The sequence below is a fragment of the Sciurus carolinensis genome, chromosome 15 (genome assembly GCF_902686445.1).
Source record: "Sciurus carolinensis chromosome 15, mSciCar1.2, whole genome shotgun sequence".
NCBI classification, from domain to species: domain Eukaryota; kingdom Metazoa; phylum Chordata; class Mammalia; order Rodentia; family Sciuridae; genus Sciurus; species Sciurus carolinensis.
The window spans coordinates 41,052,706-41,076,944 of NC_062227.1; the positions used below are offsets into that span (position 1 = coordinate 41,052,706).

Here is a 24,239-nt window from a genome sequence, read left to right on the forward strand (position 1 = left end):
TTCAACAAGTTGATGTCATTAAAATAATCACAAAATAGAGGGACACTGCTAGAGTAAAGGAAATTTAAATTATAATTGTCCTGAATCAGATCCTGATTTGGACAAATCATCCTTAAAAGTCAATTTTGGCTTATTTGAATTTTGAATATGAACCAAGTACAGAAAAGTGAAATTTTATTGACATGGCAAGGTAGAGCTAATTCATAGGTAAGAAGAAGCAAGTGACAAAATAGCAAGTACAGTAGAATCTTATTTTGGTTTAAAAAACAAATATGTGTAAATATAAAATAATTGCAAGGAGAAAAGGGAACTAATATTTACTAAGTACCTTCTATGTACTTAAATGTAATTCTAAGTATTTTCTTTAAGTTGTTTAATTACTTTATTATCCCCCAAGCCCTGCAAAGATAATTAGTTCAATTTTACAGACAAGGCATAAACATTAAGAGGTACACTAATAGAGGTAATTTGTGGATGATCAAAATTTGGTGACTTTATTTTCTTTTTTATTATTTTCTAACTTAATGCCAGGCATATTGACTGCTTTTGTAATAATAAATAAAGAGAATTTAAAGAATGGGATATATATAGTAGAAAAGAAGGAAGATCTAAAACAAGCAATCTAAGTTTCTACTTTAAGAAACTACAAAATGAAGAGCAAATTCAATCCAAAATTAACAGAAAAAGGAAATAATAAAATTCTAGAGCAGAAATCAATTAAATTAAAAACAGGAAACCATAAGATAAGGTCAATGAAACCAAAATCTTGTTCTTCAAAATGATCAATAATATCAATAAACCTCTAGACAGAAGAAGGAAAAAGAGAGAAAACACAAATTATTAATCAGACATAAAAGGGGTGACATCACTATAGATCCCATGGACATTAAACGAATTATAAAGGAATTCTGTGTTCGCAAATTTGATAATTCAGATTAAATGAACCAATTCCTTGGAAGTCACAGTCTTCCAAAGATTGAACAAGATAAAAAGACTACTATCATTTTTCACTAACAGATTGAGACAAACATCATTACCCTATGTACATGTATGATTACACAAATGTTATGACTGTTTCATGTACAACCAGAGAAATAAGTTTTACCCCATTAGTTTACAATGAATCAAAATAAATAATTTTTTTTTAAAAAAACTACTATCTGGATAGGCTTGTCTATAAAGAAATCAATAAATAACAACCTTCCAAAACAGAAGACAACGGGTCCAAATGTGCTCACTGGTGAATTCTACCACACATTGAAGGAAATTATACAAATTCTGTACAATCTATATCAGAAGATAAAAGCAGGAAGAATACTTCCTAACTCATTCTATAAAGCCAGCATTTACCTTAATAACTAATACCACACAAAGACATCACACACACATACACACACACACATATCAAAAAAAACCCACAAACCAATATCTCTCAGGAACATAGATGCAAAAATACTCAACAAAATATTAGGAAATTCAACAACTTATAAAATGAACTATACACCATAGATGAGTAGGATTTCTTCCAGAAATGCAAGGCTATTTCAACATTCAAAATCAATCAATGTAATCCATCACATCTACAGTATAAGATAGAAAAATGACACAATTATATCAATATATCAAAGAAAAAAATCACATGATTATATTAATATATTCAGAAAAAAGTATTTGACAAGACTCAATGACCACTCATAATAAAAACTCTCAGTAAACTAGAAATAGAAGAGAACTTCCTCACTTGATAAAGACTTTCTACAAAAAAAGGAAAAAAGGACTCATACAATACTTAATGGTAAGAACCCCTAAGCTTTCCCACTAAGATGAGGAGGGCAAAGATTTTCCCTCTCAGAACTACTTCTCTACACCCTCCTAGAAGTCCTGCTTAATGCAATAAGACAGAAAAGGAAATAAAAGTGATACGAATTTGAAAGGAAAAAATAAAACCAACTTTGTTTGCAAATGTCATGATTGTATACATAGAAAATCTGAATCAACAACACAAAAAATCTCCTGGAAGTATTAAGCAATTTGAGCAATGTTGCAGAGCACAAGTCAATATACAAAAGTCAGCCACTTTCCTATATACCAGCAATGAATAAGCAGAGTTTGAAATTTAAAACAATACTATTTAAATTAGTATCCCCAAATTAAGGAGTTAGTTATAAATCTAACAAGCTATGTACAAGACCTAAATGAAGAAAACTATAATAAAGTTTTGAAAGAAGTCAAAGAACTAAATAAATAGAAATATATTCCATGTTCATGGATAAGAAGGCAATATTGTCATCAATTATTCCCTACATGATCTTATAGATTCAATGCCATAACAATCAAAATTCCAAGAAGATATGTTTTAATAATGACACACCAATTCTGAAGTTTATATGGAGAGACAAAAGACCTACAGTAGACAAAACAATATTAAAGTGGAAAAGCCAAGTTGGAGTACTGACCCCACCTGACCTCAAGACTTACTATAAAGCTTCTATAATCAACAGTGTAATACTGACAAAAGAATAGGTAAATAGATGAATGGAACAGAACAGAGAGCCCAGAAAAAGATCCACATAAATATAGTCAACTAATTTTTGACAAAAGAGTAAAGTCAAGACAATGGAGAAATGATTGTCTTTTCAACACATGGTTCTGAAACAACTGGATACTCACATGTGAAATAAGTAAATCTAAATACAAATATCACAAAAAGTAAATAAAGTGGACCATAGACTTAAATGTAAGATGCAAAACTATCAAATTCCTAGAAGAAAACATGGGAGAAAAATTTAGGTGCAGAAATGACTTTTTCTGCAAAAATCTCAATAATTGGGAAGGTAGACTTCATTAAAATTAACTTCTCTGCAAGAGACAATGTGAAAAGAATAAGAAGACAATCTACTAACTGGAAAAAAATTGCAAAAGACAAATCTGATAAAGGACTATTATCCAAAATATATGAAGAAATCTTAAAATTCAACATTAAGAAAACCTGTGTCTCTGTGGGCAGTTAAGTCTTCATCTACTAGTCTTCATGTTCATGGTTCTTATATTGCTCATGAATCTTCATTACAAGGATCACAAATGTGACTCCAATTGATGTAAGCAAATCTAGCAGGTGAGGAAAGAAGAACAAGAAAATAAGAATAAAGAAAAGAAAGGAGAAAGAATGACAACTTGTCAATTTCCAATTTTCCAATTTATCTGCACCAACAGAAGCAGGCTGTGCAGAGAGCTATATGCACCGATGCCTTTCTAGGTACTAGAAAGGGAGGGGACTTATATTTTGTCCCCTGCACCTGACAAGTCCGGGACAAGTCCAGGATGAACAAGTGACTCTCCTTTTTAAAAGAAAGGAAGAGGAGGAAGACAGGAAGGGAGAATGTTTTGATTCATGCAATTGAAAAGTACAGAGCAGAAATCACTTCAGGCATTAGCACGAGTGACTCCCTCCACATACAGATTTCCCAGCTCCACATGCCTCAGTTCTGACTTCATTTTCCATCAACTCTTTCCACGCAGCTCCACCCTGGGACTTGAAACTTCTGTTCTGCTAGTTAGGCAACTTTGGTCAAAGTGATTCAGTTTCCCGATAGTACACATCGAACAACCCAAGGATTAAGTTCCTGGCAATTACCAATCACCAGGGTCTGGGGCATGGACTACAATGCTAATTCAACCTGAGTCACTTGCCTCATCCTGGACTTAGCACACATATCAGGAAAAGTGACTTTTAGTGTAATCTTCCAGGAGAACAAAATAAAAGTGATATCTAAGACCACAAAACCTCAAGAGCTGGGAGCTCACAGTCCGTTACTCAGGCCTTGGTGTATTTCTTAAATAAAAATAAAAATTAAAGATGGTAGTGAGGAGAAGATCAATAAAACTGAAAAAGTTCTGTACATTTCATGGAATTTCAGTGGGGGAAATGGTATCTGAGGTTTTTAGGGGCACACATTAAATGACCTCCAGGCCCATTTTACTCTAGGGCTGTGGGTGTTTTCTGCAGTTGACAAATGTATTTATTTCATGTGTATGTAAGCAAGAGGAAAGGAAAACAAAACAGGCTCCCTCCTAGGAACAGGGGAAAACTTCAGTCAACAGAGTAGACCACAGTACCTGACTTTTTCACCCACTGATATGCACTGCCTACTTTTGAAAAGTCAAATGTCAGCTTCTTTGGAATCAAATGACAGCTTCCCTGTCCTTCACTCTAAAGAATGGCTATAGTACATTCCTGCTGCATAAATCATACAAACTCTAGTCCTCTTCAAGCTTTCATGAAAAGAAATGATAAAACTTTTTCATAGAAGAAGAAAAGAGTTTCCAACATTCATCTAATTGATTTTGGTAGTAATGACTTTGATTAGGAATTTCATTTCTATGTATTGCAAAGATTAGCACTGTGGGGAGCTGGAAGGATCCACTGTTTTCTTTGTTTTACTTTCTTTCTAATATTGATAGTGATTTCCAAGTTTTATTACAGGTTTTCTTTAAGCAATCAGAATGTCTGAAAAACAAAAAAACTTTGTAGCTTTGGTCAAAGAGATTCTTCTGGTGCCTAGAGTGAGAGACCATGGCCCAGTCTCAGTGCATCCTCCTCACTGGCAACCAATGCCATCATTACAGTAACAAACGTGACTTCATTTCCCCTGCTTAAAGCTCTAGGTGGTCTTCCACCCAAGGATAAAGGTCCCTGATGATCTGATGTCTTCCTATATGGTCTCCTGCTGCCACATTGCCAAAGGCCCCCTTTGCACGAACCATACTAGACTACTTTGGCCTCCAGAATGAAGGATGGCCTATTATTTGACACATGCTTGTCTTCTTCTTGTTCCGTCTACCTATAATATCCTTCCTTCTAGCTCCTACTTAGCTCCTGGAAGCTTTTCCTAACATCTTAGTCCAAATGAGGACCCTTCTCTGCATCACACTCTATAACCACAGCAAGGTGACATAGTCACAGGGTACTGTGCCCACAGTTCTATACATTTAAGACTTCTAGAAGACACGGTCTGCTTCTCATTCAACTTCTAATCCCCAGTGTCTTATTTAAAAATGAGCCAAAACCTGAGCAGACACCTCATCATAAAAGATAAATTTATGGCAAATAAGCTAATGAAAAGATCCTCCATGAGATATGTCATCAGGAAAGTGCAAATTAAAACAGATACCACTACACACCAATTAAATAGTCAAAACACTGGTAGCACCAAATGCTGGTGAGGATGTAGAACAAGAGGAACACCCATTCATTTTTGGTGGAAATGCAAAATGCTGCTTTGGAAGGTAGTTGAGAAGTTCTTACAAAACTAAACTTTTCTTCCATACAATCCAGTCATTGCATTTCTTAGAATCAACGCAAAGGGGTGAAAACTTATGTTCATACAAAAACCTGCACACCAGTGTTTGCAGCAACTTAATTATAATTGCCCAAACTGGGAAGCAACCAACATGTCATTTAATAGGTGAATGATAAACAAAGTGTATATCCAGACAATGGAATAGTATTCAACACTAAAAAGAAATGTGCTATCAAGGCATAAAAAGACATGGAAGAACCATAAACACATGTTGCCATATGAAAAAGCCAATCTGAAGAGACTACATACTGTATGAGTCCAACCATATGGCATTATGGAAAAGGTGAAACTAAGGAGGCAGAAAATATCAGTGGTTACTAGGGTTTGAGAAGGGAGATGGATAAATTGGCAGAACACATGATTTTTAGGATAGTTAAAATACTTTGATATAACAGCAACTACATATTATTATATATTTATCCAACTCACAGAATGTATACCACCAAGAGTGAACTCTAATATAAACTATGGACTTCTGGTGATTATGATGTGTCTAAAAATAGAGGCTTTTAAAAATTCAGGGATGGGGTTGGGAATAAGCAATTCCTAGCTAAATATTAAGACATTGTAATTCTTTGATTGTTGATTTTTAGTAAAACTTTCAAAATAAAAGATTAAAAAATTAAGAAGAAAGTGAACACAAAATAGGCAAAAACAATTTTAATTGTCAGTTTCTCCACCTATTCTTATATCACAACAGCAATTTGGTGACCTCAAAATGTGTGGGGATTTCTCCCCCAACACCAGCAAGCAATCAACCCTATAGTATACACCACTAGCTGTCTCCTGATTCAATTTAGTTCAGACACTATTTGGAGATAGCTTCAGTCCCACATCTGGGGATTCAGGTCCAGGATCTGATACATTTTAGATGGCAGCCCCAAATCCTAGACCATTTTACTTGTTTTTGTTGTTCTTCTTCAGGGAATTGAACCCAGGAGCACTTTTACCACTGAACCACATCTCCAGCCTGTCTTAATTCTTACTTTGAGACAGGGTCTCACCAAGCTGCTTAGGGCCTCACTAAATTGCTGAGACTGGCCTCAAACTTGTCACCCTCCTGCCTAAACTTCCTGAGTTGCTAAAATCACAGGTGTGTACCACCGCGCCCAACTTTACCTGTGTTTCTGACCACAGACTATCAATCATGGTTCCTACAACTCCCTCCTCAGGTTACATCAATTTGCTGGAGCCACTCACAGAATTCAAGGGATATTTACTTACCTTTACTGGTTTATTTTAAAGAATATTACAAAAGAAACAGATGAAGAAATGTATTGGGCGAGGTCTATGAGAAAGGACACTGAGCTTCCAGGTCCTCTCCAGATACACCACCCTCCAGGAACCTCCGTGTGTTCAGCCATGCAAAAGCTCTCTGAGCCCTAATCATTTGGATTTTAAAGGAGCTTTGGTTGCATAGGCATGGTTGCTAATGGGCTGGGTGGAGAAACCCTGCAAGGCCTCTCTGCTTTAACATTTTTCTTGGCCTTCTCTGCAGCATTCCTCCCTCCAGGGTGCGGGGCAGGACCCTCTGGAATGAGGAGTGTCTTCTGGCCTTGGATCCAAAAACAGAGAATTTCTCCGCGACCAGTTACAAGACAGAGAGGCGCAAGGGAAGATTGAGTTCTGTAACTACCTTGAAGAGCAGAAATTCAAGTCTCTACAGCCAACCTTGACTCTAGCAACAGTATTTTCAACATCCCATTATGATATGCATACAAATCTTTGTAATCTGGAATTCCAGTAAATACCATATTTTAGGAAACCAAAGGAATAGTACACAAGTAGGTTCTTCAAGAACATTGCCTTGAATTTGATGAGGAGGACAACTGGCTGGCATACTGACCTGCTGGGATCTGCCCGCTTGTCTTGAGCCAGGCCCTCCTCCAGCACAGCTGGAATACTTTCTGGAAGCTTTCATGCTCCTAGAAATGACTAGTGACTCCCAGTTCACCAAGTACTGTCACTTTTTATTAACACCCATTGCCAGAACAGCAATTCTCTCATCTTCTGCAATAAAAAAATGTTATTTCCAAAATAATGAAAGATGCCGTTTGGGAGTTTTATTTCAAACTTCCAATAAAATAATGCTCCTTTTTTATTTTTGCTCTTATCTCTCTCAATTCAAGTGCACATCTCTACCAGTCACACCAGAAATAAATGTACACAATAAATTGATCACTCTGCCGACACTTTCAGCAGCATATGTATATAGCTGACTCCTATGTCTTTAGACCATCTTGTTTATTCACAGCAAAACACAGTTACAAAAAATTTAATAGCTTCACATTTTCATGCTATTTTTATTACCGGACAAGCCCATAAAATAATAACTACATATGCCTTTTCAGGTTTGGAGTCAAGTCCATTTTTATCTAAATGGTTTAAACATCAAACAGTAAAATTCCTATTTTCTTAATAGTTAATGCTTTGAAAAAAGGAAAGAGTAACTATAATTTATCAAAATGTTATTTTTATTTTTCATAATTTATACATATCTATTTAATTTGTTATAGATGAATAAATGTGATATTATAATATATCCTATTAAGAGTTGTCGTGAAACTTCTATTTCCATTTCCTTTTTAGTTTACTTACCTCCCCTCGCTCCTGAACACATACTTGTGGTTTTGGTGGTTTTTTTGTTTTGTTTTCTTTTGTTGGTATCAAGGATTGGACCCAGGGGCACTTAACCACTGAGACATCCCCAGCTCCTACCTTTTTATATTTTATTTAGAGACAGGGTCTCACTAAGTTGCTTAGGGCCTTGCTAAGTAGCGGAGGCTGGCTTTGAACTTGCAGTTCTTCTGCCTCAGCCTCCCCAAGTGTCTGGGATGACAGGCATGTGCTACAGTACCCAGCCATAGTTGTGGTTTCTTTTGCATAATAATTCATTCTAGCAGCTTGTTGTTTATCCATCAAATTTTTCTCTATGTTCAAATTATCTTTTACAGTCCTATAAAACATACAAATACAGGTCCACACAAAACACACGTAACAACATTAGATACACTATTCTACATCTTGCTCTTCTCACTCAACAGTAGCCAGTAATTTACCAATAAATCAATAGGCATATCTCAGATCAATGCCTTTTCTTGTCTGCAGAATATTCTACTCCGTGCATTCTACTTAACCGATTCATCCACTTCTAGAACAATACCATCTTTGTTAGATGTTAGGGCACCAACTTCTCTCACCTTCTTTTATGGGAAGCAATTGAGAAATAAGGTAGAGGAAACAGACAAAAATGTGCTTTCTTCTTTGTTACATGATGTGAATGATGTGGGCCAGAGGGGCAACCACAATGAGCATCCTGATTCTCAAGTCAGACAGCCGCCACCACCGTGGCTCAGGTGGGTTGTGACCTATGAGTTTATAGCTGGAAGAGGCACAGCTGTGTCTGGTGAACAGGCTGGTTCCAAAAGAGAACACCCTAGATGGGGAGTCCTGGGGACAGAGCCCAGCAAGTTCAACTCCTCCAGAGATCACCAATCAGATGATTTCCTCCTCTACCCATAATCAGGAACAAAGGAGGGATGTGAAGCTAAGTCAGCCTCACCTTGCTGTAGACTAAGTTCCCCTACATGGAAACACTCCAACCAGAAGCAACTGTTCTAAGTTTGGTTTTTTGGATTACAATGGCATTAACGTTTCATACCTAGTAAGGCAAAACCCTTCCATATTCTTTTTATTCTTTTTTTTTTTTTCCTGACCCGTGACCTCACACATACTAAGCCTGCACACATTCTACTGCTGAGCTATACCCCCAGCTCCCAATTACTCTTTTATTAGTTTTTAGTGACATTTTTTCTGCCACACAAACTTTCAGATTTTAAAAAAATCTTCCTCCCACCTCCATCCCTTATTTAGACTATAGATCAAGCATGAGATTTGCATTAACCTTTTTTTTAAATAGGAATTGATTACTTTACAATAGTAATTCTTTTCATCTAGGAACATAACTATATCTTTCTATTTTCTTTGATCGTATATCCTTCTTTAATAGTCTTCTTTACAGTCTTAAAAAATTGCTTCTAAGTATTTGACAATTTTTAATTGAGATTCATTTTACTTTCTAGATTCTCACTACTAAAATTACATTTATTCTTTAAAAATCCTCCATAAAATTTCTAGGAAAAGTGCTATGTGCAAATACTTGATAATAAATCTGAAAACGCTAAAAGATGTGAATAATTTTTTAGCAAAATATAAATTATCAAAAGATAGTTCTCTCCATCCCCAAAAGGAAAACTCTTGATAGATCAATTGAATATTAAGAAACAATACTAAGAATATTAATAATATCAGGAAGAATATTAAGAAGTGACACTTAACTAGAGGTAAGACATCATACCTCCAGGCACTTCCTTCAAATTAAGGCTGATCAACCCAATTTAACTTAATTTGTATCACTTCAAAATCTAAAGAAACAGAAGGGTGTCTTGAGAATCTGCCAACCCTGACTTCACACTGGAGCGTGGAAGATTAACGTTAAGCTCCTGAGTTGTGCAACACGCACACATATCCATAAAATTGGTCTTTTGTCTAAGGCATCAAAAATGAAGCCTAAACTGACTCATGAACACGCTGTCCTCGCCGAGAGATAATAGAGATGAAGTTTTTCTCTTTACTTTTTTCCAACATGCTGGGAATCAAATCTGTAAGCCCATGCATGCTAGGCAAGCCCTCTACTTCTGAACTACATCCCCAACCCCCTTTCATTCCTCTATAGGTAAACTTTCCAGAACAAGTTCATATATGTTCCAGCTCTTCTAGTCTTGGATCAAAGAGCAAAAATTCATGCTGCAGGGATTGAACTCTGAGAAACACCTATATTAAATTAAATGAACCATGGGACTCTTTAGAAATTTCTATAAAGGAAAGAAAATTAAAATGATGTTTTTAAAAAAGTTAAAGTGAAATAATATAGAAAAAATATTTTATAGGCCAACCAACATTTTTCAGAAAGATTTATAAACATTTCAGGTAGGTAATGAATTCTAATCTTCTTTGTTTTTCAATGTATGGGATAATGATATTTATTCAAAGGAAGGCCAATTAGAATATCCAAAACTATTGGGAAAAAAGTGTTAAACTGAGGGGAGATAGCTCAGTTGATAGAGTGCTTGCCTTGTAAGCACAAGGCCCTGGGTTCGATCCCCAGCACCCAAAAAAAAAAAAAAAAAAAAAAAGTGTTAAATTGAAAGTCCAGTTTTCCTACACACTACGTAAAAACAAAAAAAATCCATGTGAGATGAAAGTATTGTTCTTCCCCCTGAAAAATGTCAGCAACAAAATATACTTAAAATATCTATTCTCTCCAATTAATCTTAATAGAATTAAGATTAATCTGAATTCAGGAGGTTTAGTAGCTTCCGGTTAGGATGCCAATAGTAAAACACAGAGTACAGTAAGTTGTGCAAGTTTTACAGGTTTGACAAACCTCCTGGGAACTTGCTAATCCTGAAGGCATCAGTGTATGATGCCTAAGTACAAAGCTGGTGACATGTGAGTTCCTGGTGGGAAAATGCACTGACTCTGAAAATGAAAAATGACAAGCTGCTAGTTTTCAGAAGCATCCCATTTCCTTCCATGCTGGGGTTGGTGGTTCTCAGTAATCTACAGTGATTACCAAGATCCTTGGAGATTGTTTCTTAGTGTTCCATGCTGCTCCCACACTCAGTCCTCCTTCAGATCAGCATCTGAGGCAGAGCAGGAAACCCAGATGCTGCTTCCAAAAACCAGAGTGCCCATTTCCACTGACAGTCACATCTCTTGTCAGCAGAATATTCCCTTGCTATTTCCTCCCCTTGGTGGAGAGTTCAGATTTAATTTAAAATAATTATTTTTTTTCTGGGCATGGTAGCTCATGCCTGTGATCAATCCCAGGAGACTGAAGCAGGAGTTGCAAATTTGAGGACAGCCTTAGCAACTTTGCAAAATTCTGTCTCAAAATAAATATTTCTTTTGAGGGGGGGGGGGGGGGGGGTACTGGAGATTGAACCCTGACCTGAAACACCCTAGCACAGAGCCGCATCCTCATCCCTTTTTATTCTTCATTTATATTTTTTTGAGACTGATCTCAAACTTAACAATCCTCCTGCCTCAGCATCCCCTTACTGGGATTACAGGCATGAACCATTGCTTCAAGTTTTAAAAAATAAATAAATAAAAAGGGCTGGGAATGTATCTCAGTAGTTGAGCACACTTGGTTCAATCCCTGATACCAGTAAGTAAATAAAAATTTTTTTTTTAAATCTCTCTCCTCAGGAATCACTAATAATAATAATATTGGTACAATTTGACTACTAGAAAAACAGAAGTCTAGGCTCCCATGACACTTAAAAATATTTGAGAACCTCTGTGAAATGCTTTCTTTATCGTCAAGAGGAAGATTTACAATGTGTAAATGAAAAAGACACAAGATAATTGGAGAATATACTAAATTCATATTAACTTTGAATATCTCATTCTCAAACCTTTTCATATCATATCATCATATCACTTGAGATGGCAGAAAGGCTAAGACAATGTTCAGTCTGGGAGAGATGCCAAGTTCCCTGAATCTAACCAAGATCCGGAAATTAGTTTAGTTCTGAATCTAGATTCTTAAATTAACATAATCAGAATTTTAAACTTATTTTAATTTCTTATAGTCCAACAAAATATTAGCATTTAGATAACATTTATGTCTCTTAATAGCGCTAAAATATATTTTTTCATAAAAATACTATTTTCTCATAAAATATTCAGAAAATAATTGTCAGTAACTCATTTTATGAGGAAGAAGACAGAGAGGAAGGACAGACACTGTCCTAGACTATCAGTGGGGAATGTAAATCAGGGCTATAGAGTTTGGATGACAATCTATTAAAATTTTGAACTATATCTACCCTTTGACCCAGCAACTATACTTACACAGATTTCATAAAGATATTTTCATTTATTTATTCTTCAAAGTCCTGGAACTATTCTAGCAAATGGGGTAGGCATAATATCTCCCTGATAAACCTCACAATATAGTGGTGGAGAAAAACTTGATGAGAAAATAACAGATTATGCCATGTGGGTTAAGCTGTACATGGGAAACAAATTGGGATAAAGAATTTCTCTTTTTAAATGGGGTTGAGGGTGCACAAGCATTAGGAGTAGCAAGGAAAGACCTCTGAGAGAAGCTCCCCTTAGCTGTCATCTGATGAATGAGAAGTCAGTCAGTAAGGAGAGAAACTGAATGAAAACGTGAGATAGAACTTAGAGGTTTAAAAGAGTGAAGAAGGGGCATTTTGAAGGGAGGAAGGGATTGTGTGATATATTTGGAGAGGAAAATAAGTATGGGATCAGGCAGTTTCTTATAAGCCATGACAGGAAGTTTCAATTTTGTTCCAAGTACACTGGAAGCCATGATCTTTCTAAGAATAGCACTCAGGCAGCCTCGTGAGGGGTGACCTGGGCAAGATACCAGAAAGGAACAAGAGCAAAGTTATAGATAGGTCCACTGCCTCGGTTCCATGAGAGATGTCAGAAGTGTGGCTGCTGACAAAGCTCAGAAAAGGACGCACCTACATGACTAAAATACATTTTGTAAGTAGGTTCGCCCTTGTCGGTTGGAAGTAATTCCAACAAACCAAGGAACAAAAAGAAAAACTTTCCCTGCAAGAAACATTTGTTGAAGTGAATAAGAGTTTTCTTTATTATCTTTCAAAAATACTCCCACACATAAGCAATTGCCGAATTAGACTAAATCAGAGCCAAGAGTGTTTGACCCTGTGTCACAGTGTGAGTAAAATGTTTAAAAAGGTAACTTCACCAATATTTACCCTTCTGAAGTCTGGGTTTGAATAAGTATATGATAGAAATTATACACATCTTTTAAAAATTAATTCCAGGAATCACAGAAGCATGATGAACAATGTTGCATACCATCTGAAAGGAAAATGGGATAGGAGCCCCATTTTTGCTAATTATCAAAGTACAAACTCTTTTCTACGGATACACATCTACAATTTCTGACATGTCTGGATTCCTTCAGGCGATGATCCTAATGGAAGAGGTGGACTATTTCCATTACCTTAAATAACAAGAAGCGGCAGATCACCACTTTTGCAGGTCATTTCAAGATGTACGTGTAATGTGGTCAATGCCTGACTTGTGGAACTAATATCTCAATTCATGAATTTGTGGAAAGCACAAACAGCATAGAGTAGTAATGTATGACATATAAGATTTATTACATACATGTTTCCAGTCAAACAAAAGCCACTGAAGGCTTGCCACTGAAGCCAAAATTTAATTAACATTCTCTATTTCATGGGCAAGAGAACTGCTGTAGATAATGAGCATTAGAAACAGCATGAAAATCTTTGAAGACACAGCCTGTTTGAATAAATATTTGCTCTCGCTAATTCTCTTGTTATGCCACAATATGATGTGGTTGAATTTTCAGCAAAGAAAGTTTTATTTAGCTTTTTCAACTTGGAGTGGGTTGTACCTACTTTCCGACTCTCCTTGTTTTCAATATGGCACGTTAATTGAAGCATACCATACACATAAAATAATGCTCCCTTTTAATGAGTATTATTGTTATGATTCTCCTTTTTATTTCAGGTTCTTGAACAAGAGCCAGTTTCAAGTCAGGCTTTAGTTTGCAAAGTCATTATCCAGAGAGTAATAACAACCACCCAAGCAGAAGCCCCTTGAAATCCCTCCCTTCTTTCCTTTATCTAAACACGAATTAAACAGCAAGAGAAAGTACTGCTTAGCCCAGAGGACTGTGCAAATGCTCCCTCCAGAAAAATAACCTCCAGGCTAGCTCCCTGGCACCATGTAAATGTGACCACAACACCAGGGTGCTCTGTACATTACTGAGGTCCTCATCTTCCAGTGAAAAGGAAGTGCTGTCAAGGGCACATGGAAAAAACACAAGAGAATTCTGTCTGTCTACTCAGTAGGATTTGTCATTGATTTCTCTGAGCTCCTTTGATTGGGACAAGTCAATGAAATCAGCCTGCATCAAGCCAAGAATGCCATATTACTCTCCTATCCAGGGTGCCCATACCTTCTATGTACCACCTCACCAAGAAACTTTAGACTGCATTTCAAAATATAAAAGTGAAATACCAGTGAGTTCTTTAACTTTTATTCAAGTAAGGAAATAAATGATAACCCTTTTAAAACTGGCATTAATTAAATTTGTGAACAAACTAAAGTTTTAGGAAAGATAAATCAGAACAAAGTGAGACATACCTAGAATTTGGTCTACAATGCCACTCAATAGCTATAGGTCTACAAATATTGTAATTCACTGCTATTTTTATGTCCTTTGTTATTAGCACGATAATATTATGAAGAATTGCAAGGTATTATGGGTAAGAATTATTAATTTTGCCCCCTTTCCCCTGCCCTAAAGTTTAGAATATTATTCATGAAGACTTGCCTACTTCACATCATTTTCAAAATAACTTTTTTAATTGTAAAACTAATATGTTCTCATTACAAGACAAAATCAGAAAAATAAATAAAGATGCAATGAAGAAAAGCAGCAAGATACTGTCACTCTCCACCCCTCCACCCCCATTATATATCATCCTCCACTTATCAGGGAAAACATTCAGCCTTTGGTTTTTTGGGCTTGGCTTATTTCACTTAGCATAATATTCTCCGCTTCCATTCATTTACTTGCAAATGCCATAATATTATTCTTCTTTATAACTGAATAATATTCCATTGTGTATGTATATCACAGTTTCTTTATACATTCATCTACTGAAGGGCATCTAGGTTGGTTCCACAATCTAGCTATTGTGAACTGAGCTGCTATAAACCTTGATGTGTCTGCGTCACTGTACTATGCTGATTTTAAGTCCTTTGGGTATACACCGAGGAGTGGGATAACTGGGTCAAAAGGTGGGTCCATTCCAAGTTTTCTGAGGAATCTCCACACTGCTTTCCAGAGTGGCTGCACCAATTTGCACTCCACCAGCCATATAAAAGTGTGCCTTTTTCCCCACATCCATGCCAACATCTGTTATTGTTTGTGTTCTTGATAATAGCCATTCTAACTGGAGTAAGATGAAATCTTAATGAATCAAAATGCAGTCTGTTAAAATATTTTAAAATAAATAAACAATTTTTTAAAAGAAGGAAAATATATCTATAATTCTCTCATTCAAAAAATAAGTTCTAGTGTATTCTGTTGGTCCCATCTAGAGTTTGCTCATACTATATTTTTTCTCATTATACAATAAGAAAAAAAATTAGCACCCCAAGTTCTCCCCACTATTAACCAAACTCAAACATTAAACTCGGAAAGGTAACCAACATTTTAGTTATGAGATTCACATTATACAAATCATCAACAAATTCAGTAATACTTGTCCCAGCTTCCATTCACAGATTGCTCACTAGTCTAATTACAGAGAAACCACTTATTAATTTCTGAAAACTCTGTCCCACACTTCAACCTCTCCATGTGGGAAAGGATTTAGTCATTATTCACTTTCTGATTCTAATCAAAAACTGTTTAAATAAAGGTTTCTGGAATTTGGAGGGAACTCTATGAAGAATGTCAAACCCAATCTTTTTTTTTTCTGGGTGCTGGGGATCAAACCCAGGGCCTGTGCTTACAAGGCAAGCACTCTACAGACTGAGCTATCTCCCCAGCCCCAAACCTAATCTCTTGAAGTTTTCCTTCTAAGTAAAAACTAATTTCAAAGATTCCCTAATCCTATTTTTTTATTGTTCTGATTAGTAGTACATGACAGTAGAATGCATTTATACATTTTGATAGATCATACATAAATGGCGTATAATTTCTCATTTTTCTCATTGTTTTTAGACTCAATACCCAACACATTAGCCACAAATGTTATTTAAAACAGGTGGTGTTGGCCAGTTGCCATGGTGCACACCTATAATCCCAGTGACTTGGGAAGCTGAGGCTGGAGGATCCCTAGTTCAAAAACAGATTCAGCAATTTAGTGAGGCTCTAAGCCATTTAGCAAGATCCTATGTCAAAATAAAATAATAAAAAGGGCTGGGAATGGAGCTCTGGAGCTCAGTGATAAAGTATTGGATTAAATCCCCAGTCCAAAAAAAAAAAAAAAAAAAGCATATGGCATCACTCAGGAGTCAGCAATTTTTTTCCTATAAGGAAAACTAAATATTTTTTGGCTTCATGGCCACACAACTCCTTTGTACTTTGTCCAACTACTCCTCTGTCTTGTAGCACCAGAGTGACCATTCGCAATAAGATAAATGATCATGGTGTGCTCCAGTAACATTTTATTCACAAAACCTTTATTTCGAAAACAAGACTTTTCTGGAAGTGGATGGTGATAATGGTTGATTGCACAGCAATGTGAATATTCTTGACAACACCGAGCTTACACTTAAAAATGATTGCAACGGTAAAGTTTATGTGTAGTATATTTTTTCACAGTTTAAAAGAAACAAAAACTAAATTTTTCCTGCAAGACGTTTTCCCAACTCCTGGGCCATATAATCCTTTCTGCCCAAATGGAGCCCTGAAACTAAAAGGCTTCTAAAATCCGATGTATCCTTCCTTCCAAAGATAAAATTACTCTTCTACCAAACACTTCCTTGGATATCCTGGAACTTTAAAAAGTGCTTTTAACTGCCAGGTAATAGGCAAACTAACTAAAAATAGTGTTCGTAGCTTTTCCCCACCACCCTAAATTGGGTAAAATCCAAAAGTTTAGGAGCTTAGACTCAGAATCGAGAAGATTGATTGCTGGGGAAAATACCCAAAGTAATTAAAACAGCACAAAGATAACCTTACTAGTCAATCTGGTTTTTTTAAAGGTCATAAATGAAAAGAAATACAATAAGAAAAGTGACATTTAAGTATTATCAGAGATCTGATTTTGCAATGCATTCTTTTTATGTCTCAAATATACACAGTACCATAGAACCATTCACTTTTATTTCTAATTACTTTACTTGAAATTTACATTAATAATTGCTTAATGTAATTTTCCCCTCTGTATTTCAGATAAAAATACATTATTACTTAAGACATTCCACTTAGATGTACCCACACATACTCAGCCTGAAATCAAGGGCTCTTCCACAAGCAGATTTTGGGGGAATTTTGTGTGTTTTGTTTTGCTTTTTAGTTTTAGTCGTAACCACAAGAAGCCATGTAGCTTCTTTTCCATGCGGTCAGGGCTAGCCATGACACTTCCACATCATGATTAATTGTTATTCATCTGGTACCTTCCCATTCAACTTTGTCTTTAACCTGTGAGCATTTCTTTCAGCTTCCAACAAAGGATTTCATTGCTGGAGGAACTGAGGTGTGTCTGAGTTTTTACCTGGGAGAAAGAGTGATGCAAGGGTTTCTGTTGGGACCAATCCCTGGGGTAGGGTGGGGAGGAACTGCCTAACAGGCCACCTGTAGACTCCTGGGCAGATAGCAAAGAATTGAAGACAGGGCTTTTGCAGACATCACAAGCAGACAGCTCTGAGGACAGCCACGGCGGATCTCTTGGATTTGCTCACCAGAGAAATCAGAGACCAGCCATGACTTGGCTCTTCCCCAGAACCACAGAGGCTCTGGCCATTTTAATGGTAAGTCCTGTCTTTTTCTAATAATCACAAACTTTCTCTATTTCCTTCCTTGCTAGAGTATATTATGTTTGGTTGCTGAATTCCTATTATAAATTCTTGAAAAAGAACAATGGAACTAAACATTATAAAATGAAACTACCAAAATTTTCAATTTCCTCCTTTTGTTGTTTTTTTAATGTTGTATTTTACAAAGAAAAGTAAATCAGAAAGGAATTTAAAGTAACCATTTTAGGATCTTAAAGTAACCATTCAGTATTTCATAAGTTAACCAATTAAGTAAAACTAATCTCAGATAATATTTTGCACAAAATTTTCTTCAAAGTAATTCTCTTATTCATTTTTTTTTAATACACAAAGTAAAACACATGGGAGTCCCTTCTATTTTCCAAGATTATGTGTCTCTTCTGAAGCGTCTGACTAAGAGCTCTACATGCCTGGACTTAGTACTTGACATGTTTTTAAAATAGCTGAAGACTGTTGACTTAAAATCAAAGCAATTTTGCTTTTAGAGAAGTTGGGGGATTAAGAAAACAGTTTTTATGTTTAGCCATCATGTGGGAAATATATCCATTCTTTTATAGCGGGGAGTGGGGAAGACATGAACCATTGTATAATGTAAAAATTTTCAGGAGAGTAATACTTCTGATGATTGGGAAAGTTTGATGTAGTGTGGTCTAAAAAAGAAGTGGAATCTGAAGAGCAACTCAGTAGCACAGATGTTACAGGTTGGTTTATATCTTAACTGTGTTGTATTATGGAAAAAAAGATATGTCATAGCATTAACAGTTATATGAAGACAGTCAAAGAGTGAAACGACCATAAATGAATATCCAAAGATTCCCAATGCTAACTCCACTTTGTCAATGACAAGTGTGTTTGACCTAGGCATTAGCTCACTTCATTCCCTCATCTCAAAAGATTGAAATAAAGGAACTTCCAGAAGTTACAGGAGATAGATCTCAAGAAAAAACTTTCTACAAACTGAAAGTTGTCTAATATTATAAAATCTCCAGCCTTCCCTCTCAAGACAAGGTGCAGACAGAAAATTAATATCATCCCTTCATAAGATTCTTTCTGTTATGACAAGGTAACTGCTTTGGTTACCTAGTGAATTTATTTGACTAGGTATTTGAATATTGGAAAGAGAAATGTGATAGTTGCATGACTGTCCCACCTTTCCAGATGGGAAAGACTGGACTGAACTGCAGGTAACTTGATCACCCAGATGTCCAAGTCAGGGACAAAGCTCAGGAAGTTAGGGGTCATGCAGCCAGGGATGTCAGAATAATGTGATAGCATGTAGAGTTGGCTCACGATGGCTTAGGGGAGCTCTTACCTCTAGTCACCTCTCTTATCCTACAGTGACTGTGAAATTCTTACATCAGGGCTGTTACTTTGTCTTTGATAGCTTTCTTATAGTGGGCACACGGTTGTTGGGAGAATGAATACATGATTGAATTAAGCTTGTCTTACACTGAACCTCCTTCAGTTTTATTGCGCTGGTGACACGGGAGAAGATGTGACATGGAAGACATGTTCCTTCACTCAGGAAAATTTTCACACACACACACACACACACATACACTACACTTAGCTATTTAAACAATAGCATAACTTCAAACAAAATATTAAAATTAATGATCCAGACCTGACCCATCCAATATGGTAGCCACTAGCCACATGTGGGCATTGAAGCACTGGAAATGGAGTTGGTCTGAAGTGAGAGGTGTTTGTCAGTGTGCAATACACATCATAATTTAAAGCCTCAGCAAGAACAAAAGAACGTAAAATACATCATGAACAATTTTTGCTGATTACATTTAAATGATAGTATTTCAGATGTAGTCATTTAAATAAATATATTGTTAAAATTCATTTTAAGTTTTTTAATGTGATTATCAGAAATTTTAAATTATATGAGTGGCTGGCCTTTGCGCCTCTCGTTACATTTCTGTTAGACAGTACTGGTCTACTATGAGCATTATTAGCGGAAGTCAGGAGTGAATCAGGAAAAGAAGGTTCCATGAATTCATTGAGATTTGAGAAGTGATAAGTAGAGATGGGTCCAAGGGAGATCTCTTCTGTTATCAGACCAACATAAGCAAAGACAGGAGTAATAATGGTATTTGCCTAGAGGCAATGGACCCAACAGTTTGACTAGAATAAAAAGTTTTGTTGGAGAATCTGGACATGAATTGGAAAGGTAGATGACGGTGAGATTGAAAAGTACATTCTGTGAGTGAAGGTGAATGGAATCCTTTCAGAAATGGGGAACCACCCAGAGTTTTGAAATAGTGTGGTTATAGGGGAAAAGCAACGTTCTCCAAAGCATCGTTGAGTGAGAATGTTCACCTCTTGTTGTTGAAGGGTGGGGTCTGAAGATTGGAAGATGTGTCTGGAGGTTTTGAAATTCTGCCACCCAATGACCATACAAGGGTGGCTTGGTAAGGTGAGATAGAGCAGCTAAGTCATCGACTTGGATCTATTGTTGTTCCATTGACTCACTCCCACGCCTGATAGCCACAACTGTCAAATAAGAATAATCACGCCACACCCTCTGCCAACTTAAAATGACCTTAGTGAAAATAAAGCAGCAAGTATGCAAAACAATGCTTTGAGAAATATAAATTGCTTTGTAAGCCTCTAATATTTACCATTTGTAATATTTTAGTAATCGATCCTTGACAACATCTCCATATTGTGTATTAAATTTTTTTTTTTTCTTTTTGTACTGGGGAATGAATCTGGGGGGGCTTAACCACTGAGCCATATCCCCAACCCTTTTTTCAATATTTTTTATTTAGAGACAGGGTCTCACTGAGTTACTTAGGGCCCCGCTGAGTCATTGAGGCTGGCTTTGAACTCAAGATTCTCTTGCCTCAGTCTCCTGAGCCACTGGGATTACAGGCATGCACCATCACACCCGACTTACACTATTTTTAAAACCCACAAACATCCACTTTAATAAGTCAAGACATTTTCTTGAGTTAGAGCATATCAATAATAGTTGTAAAGGGATGGGTTCGTGGCTCAGTGGTAGAACACTCACCTAGCATGTGTGAGGCACTGGGTTCAATTCTCAGCACCACATAATAATAAATAAATAAAATAAAGGTATTGTGTCCATCTATGACTAAAAACATTAAAAATAAAAAATAGTTGTGAAATTAATTCTTTTGAAAATTGACATAAAAAATAATAAATATATTTTAAATGAATATAATGGTGGGGAAAAATGGATGTTTTCAAATGTGGAACTTTTCACAAAATTTCAGCCATTCAGTCTTCTGAATTAATTATTTGGAAGAAGAAGGCATGAGGAATACCTGCTTATTCTTTTTTTAAAAAAAGTCATATTTTTCATTTTTTATGCTTGTCTGATGTTTCACACAATACAAAAAAACATTTTTAGGGAAAAACATGTGGTTGAAAATGCTTGTCCTCAGAGATTTAACCTCTTAAAAATTTTATCTTCAATGGAAACCATTGTTCACTGTTTTATAATTTACAAAAATCCAAAGCACATTTTGTCATCTAGCATTCCTGTAAGCATTTGAATAATGAGCCATCTGATTTCATGTCATTATATTATATAAAAATTAACTCACTACAAAATGAATAGAGATGTTTAAAACCCAAAGATTTTTTAATACAGCTGTTTTAAAGACAGAGAAGGAATTTAAACATCAAGTTCAGAGTAGAATGTGTTCTAAATACAGAAATACCTTCAACTACCTTTTACATAAAACTTGCAAAAATTAAATTTTTAGGAAAAGGGTTTTAGACCAAATAGCCCATTTTAACAAAAGGAAAATCTGTGAATTATCTTTTCTTCTCTTAACCAATAAAACAATTGTTTCCAGTGCTAATAAACATATGAAGACAAATTTTCTATAGAACCTCTCAAAAAGTTAAGCTCTAAAATGTAAATAACCTTGCCAACGGATTCTGCCCAGCCCTGCCTGACTTGGGCAGAATCAGGAAAGATGTAATTACCTCTACCAATTAGCACTCCCACTTGCTTCATACCTGAAACTGGTTTTCATCTGGAACTAGAACACACAGTGTTCATGAGATTTCTCATAAACCTCTTAGCCCTTGGCCATTCCTTCCCAGTAAAGAGTCAATCTGCTAGCCTAGGGTGAGGGCTTGCTTTGGGAAACTCGTCACAGGAAAATTATATAGGCAATTGGTTACCATCCATAATTACATGATGAATAACTGAATCTATCTAATACACACATTTTTCCTACAGCTGACCAGGTGGTGCATTGTACAACTCCAGTTGGGGTTCACATAAATGACTGTGAACAGGGTCCCCTGGACTTGTGCAAGGAGCAGCCTACACAGTTGTGTAGTGGAGCACTCTTTGCTCAAGAAAGAAAGTGCTCCTATGTGCCTTATCAGTTATCAATAAGAAATGACTCCAGATTAGTCAAAGTTGCTCTTTTATGCTTTTTTATTCTTCTGGTTTTTATGGTTTGGTTTGTTGACAAAAGTGTCTAACTTTTGTGTGTGTGTGTACCAGGGATTGAACTCAGGGTCACTTAACCACTGAGCCACATACCCAGCCCTTTTTATTTTTTTTATTTTTGAGACAGGGTCTCACTTAGTTGCTTAGGGCCTCACTATATTGCTGAGGTTGGCTTTGAACTAGTAAGCCTTAGTCTCCCAGGCCACTGGGATTACAGGCACACGCTGTCACACCTGACTATTTTTAACAGTTATTAAGCACTTATTGTGGGCCAAGATGGGGCTATCAATGTGGTTTATACCTATTAATTTTTTCATGTCTCACAAGTATAAGGTAAGTAGGATTATTATCCCTATATTACAGATGACCAAACAGAAGGATGAAGTAATGTCCCCAAGTTTTACAATTGGTACATGACTGGGACTAGGTTTCAAATTCAGGATTTGGTATCCAGTTTGTTTTACCACATCCTATATCCCACACAGCATTCAAAAGGAATGTTTGCTAACATCTCAGGGCATTTGATGTTCTTAGCATCTCCATCATAATACGAAATTTAACAGTCTACTTTAATAGAGTTTACAAAATCAGTTATTGACATATGAATTATCCAAAGTATAGAGTTTCTAAGTAATTGAACATATGTAATTTTGATTCACTTAAAGAATTTGTTATAATGGGAACAAAGTTTATTAGAATGTTTTAGGGTTCTTAAATTTTAAAAATTCAATGCAGATAGTTCCAATTAATGATAGCTTGCCTAGTGAATTTTTAATTTATGATGGTGAGAAAGCACACCCATACCACCATCCTGTTTTCCTCTTTCAGTACAGAATTCAATAAATTACATGAGGCAGACGACACTTAATTATACAGCAGACTTTGTGATACGATTTTCCCAAATATAGGCTAATGTAAGTGTTTCAACCATGTTTATGGTGGGTTAGGTTAAGCAATGGTGTTCAGGGTTAGGTATATTAATGCATATACAACTTAATGATGGTTTCAGCTTATAATGGATGTATCAGTACATAATTCCAACGTAAGTTCAGGAGTATTTGTATGGGGAGCAATCAGGAAAGATAAAGTACTCACATCTTCTGAATCGTGTGCATGTAATTTATTCATCAATCGTATATTGAATGATCTCTGTGATCTGATACATTCACAATCACTGTATCTGATCAATTATAGAAATAAAACCACCACTTTTTTTTGCAAAAACATTAATAAAATAAAAGGGAGGCGTGGTCATGGCTCAGCCCAGCTGAACTAGCCTCCTACACCTGATCATAGTCTAATAATCCTCACACTAAAGTTTGAGGTAATTCTCACCAAAATCTTGGCCTTACCAAGTAAAATATAGGGTGTCATTACAAATAGTTTATAAAAATCTAGTCACCTGTATCCTCAAATTCAATTGAAACATTAATAACGATACTATCACTAGCAAATAGGGTATATGAATATTAAATTAGCTTATTTATAAACTTTCTACTTAATAATTGAATTTTCTTATAATGTACTATAATTTCTATCTATACCAAAGTATTTGGTCTGTATCAGTGTTCTAAAAATCATATAATCAAAATTTGCAAAATAATCAGGCAGGGAACAAAAGTATAAAAGAAAAGCACAGAAATTCCCAAGATAAGGAATACTTTTTCCACATTGGTATTTCCAATTCATTTTATTAAAGGACAAAACAATTGATTTAAGTTGTCAGGAAACTATATAAATATTTGTTAGCTCAATGTAGCCATTCCATAATGTATACCTATTTCAAACATTGTACATAAGTTTATACAACTTTT

At 35.9% G+C, this 24,239-nt stretch overlaps 1 protein-coding gene across 2 annotated transcripts in view; it reads left to right on the forward strand.

Moving 5' to 3' along the window:
- The first annotated feature begins 17,743 nt into the window (after nt 1-17,743).
- Dsg3 (desmoglein 3) overlaps nt 17,744-24,239 on the forward strand; it is a 30,267-nt gene continuing 23,771 nt past the window's right edge. Inside the window, exon 1 of one of the 2 annotated variants that reach the window (XM_047526089.1) lies at nt 17,744-17,951. In XM_047526089.1, the coding sequence (XP_047382045.1) occupies nt 17,904-17,951 (48 nt within the window). In that variant the 5' untranslated portion in view covers nt 17,744-17,903. The remainder of the gene's footprint in view (nt 17,952-24,239) is intronic. The other variant, XM_047526088.1, reaches the window with a different exon arrangement.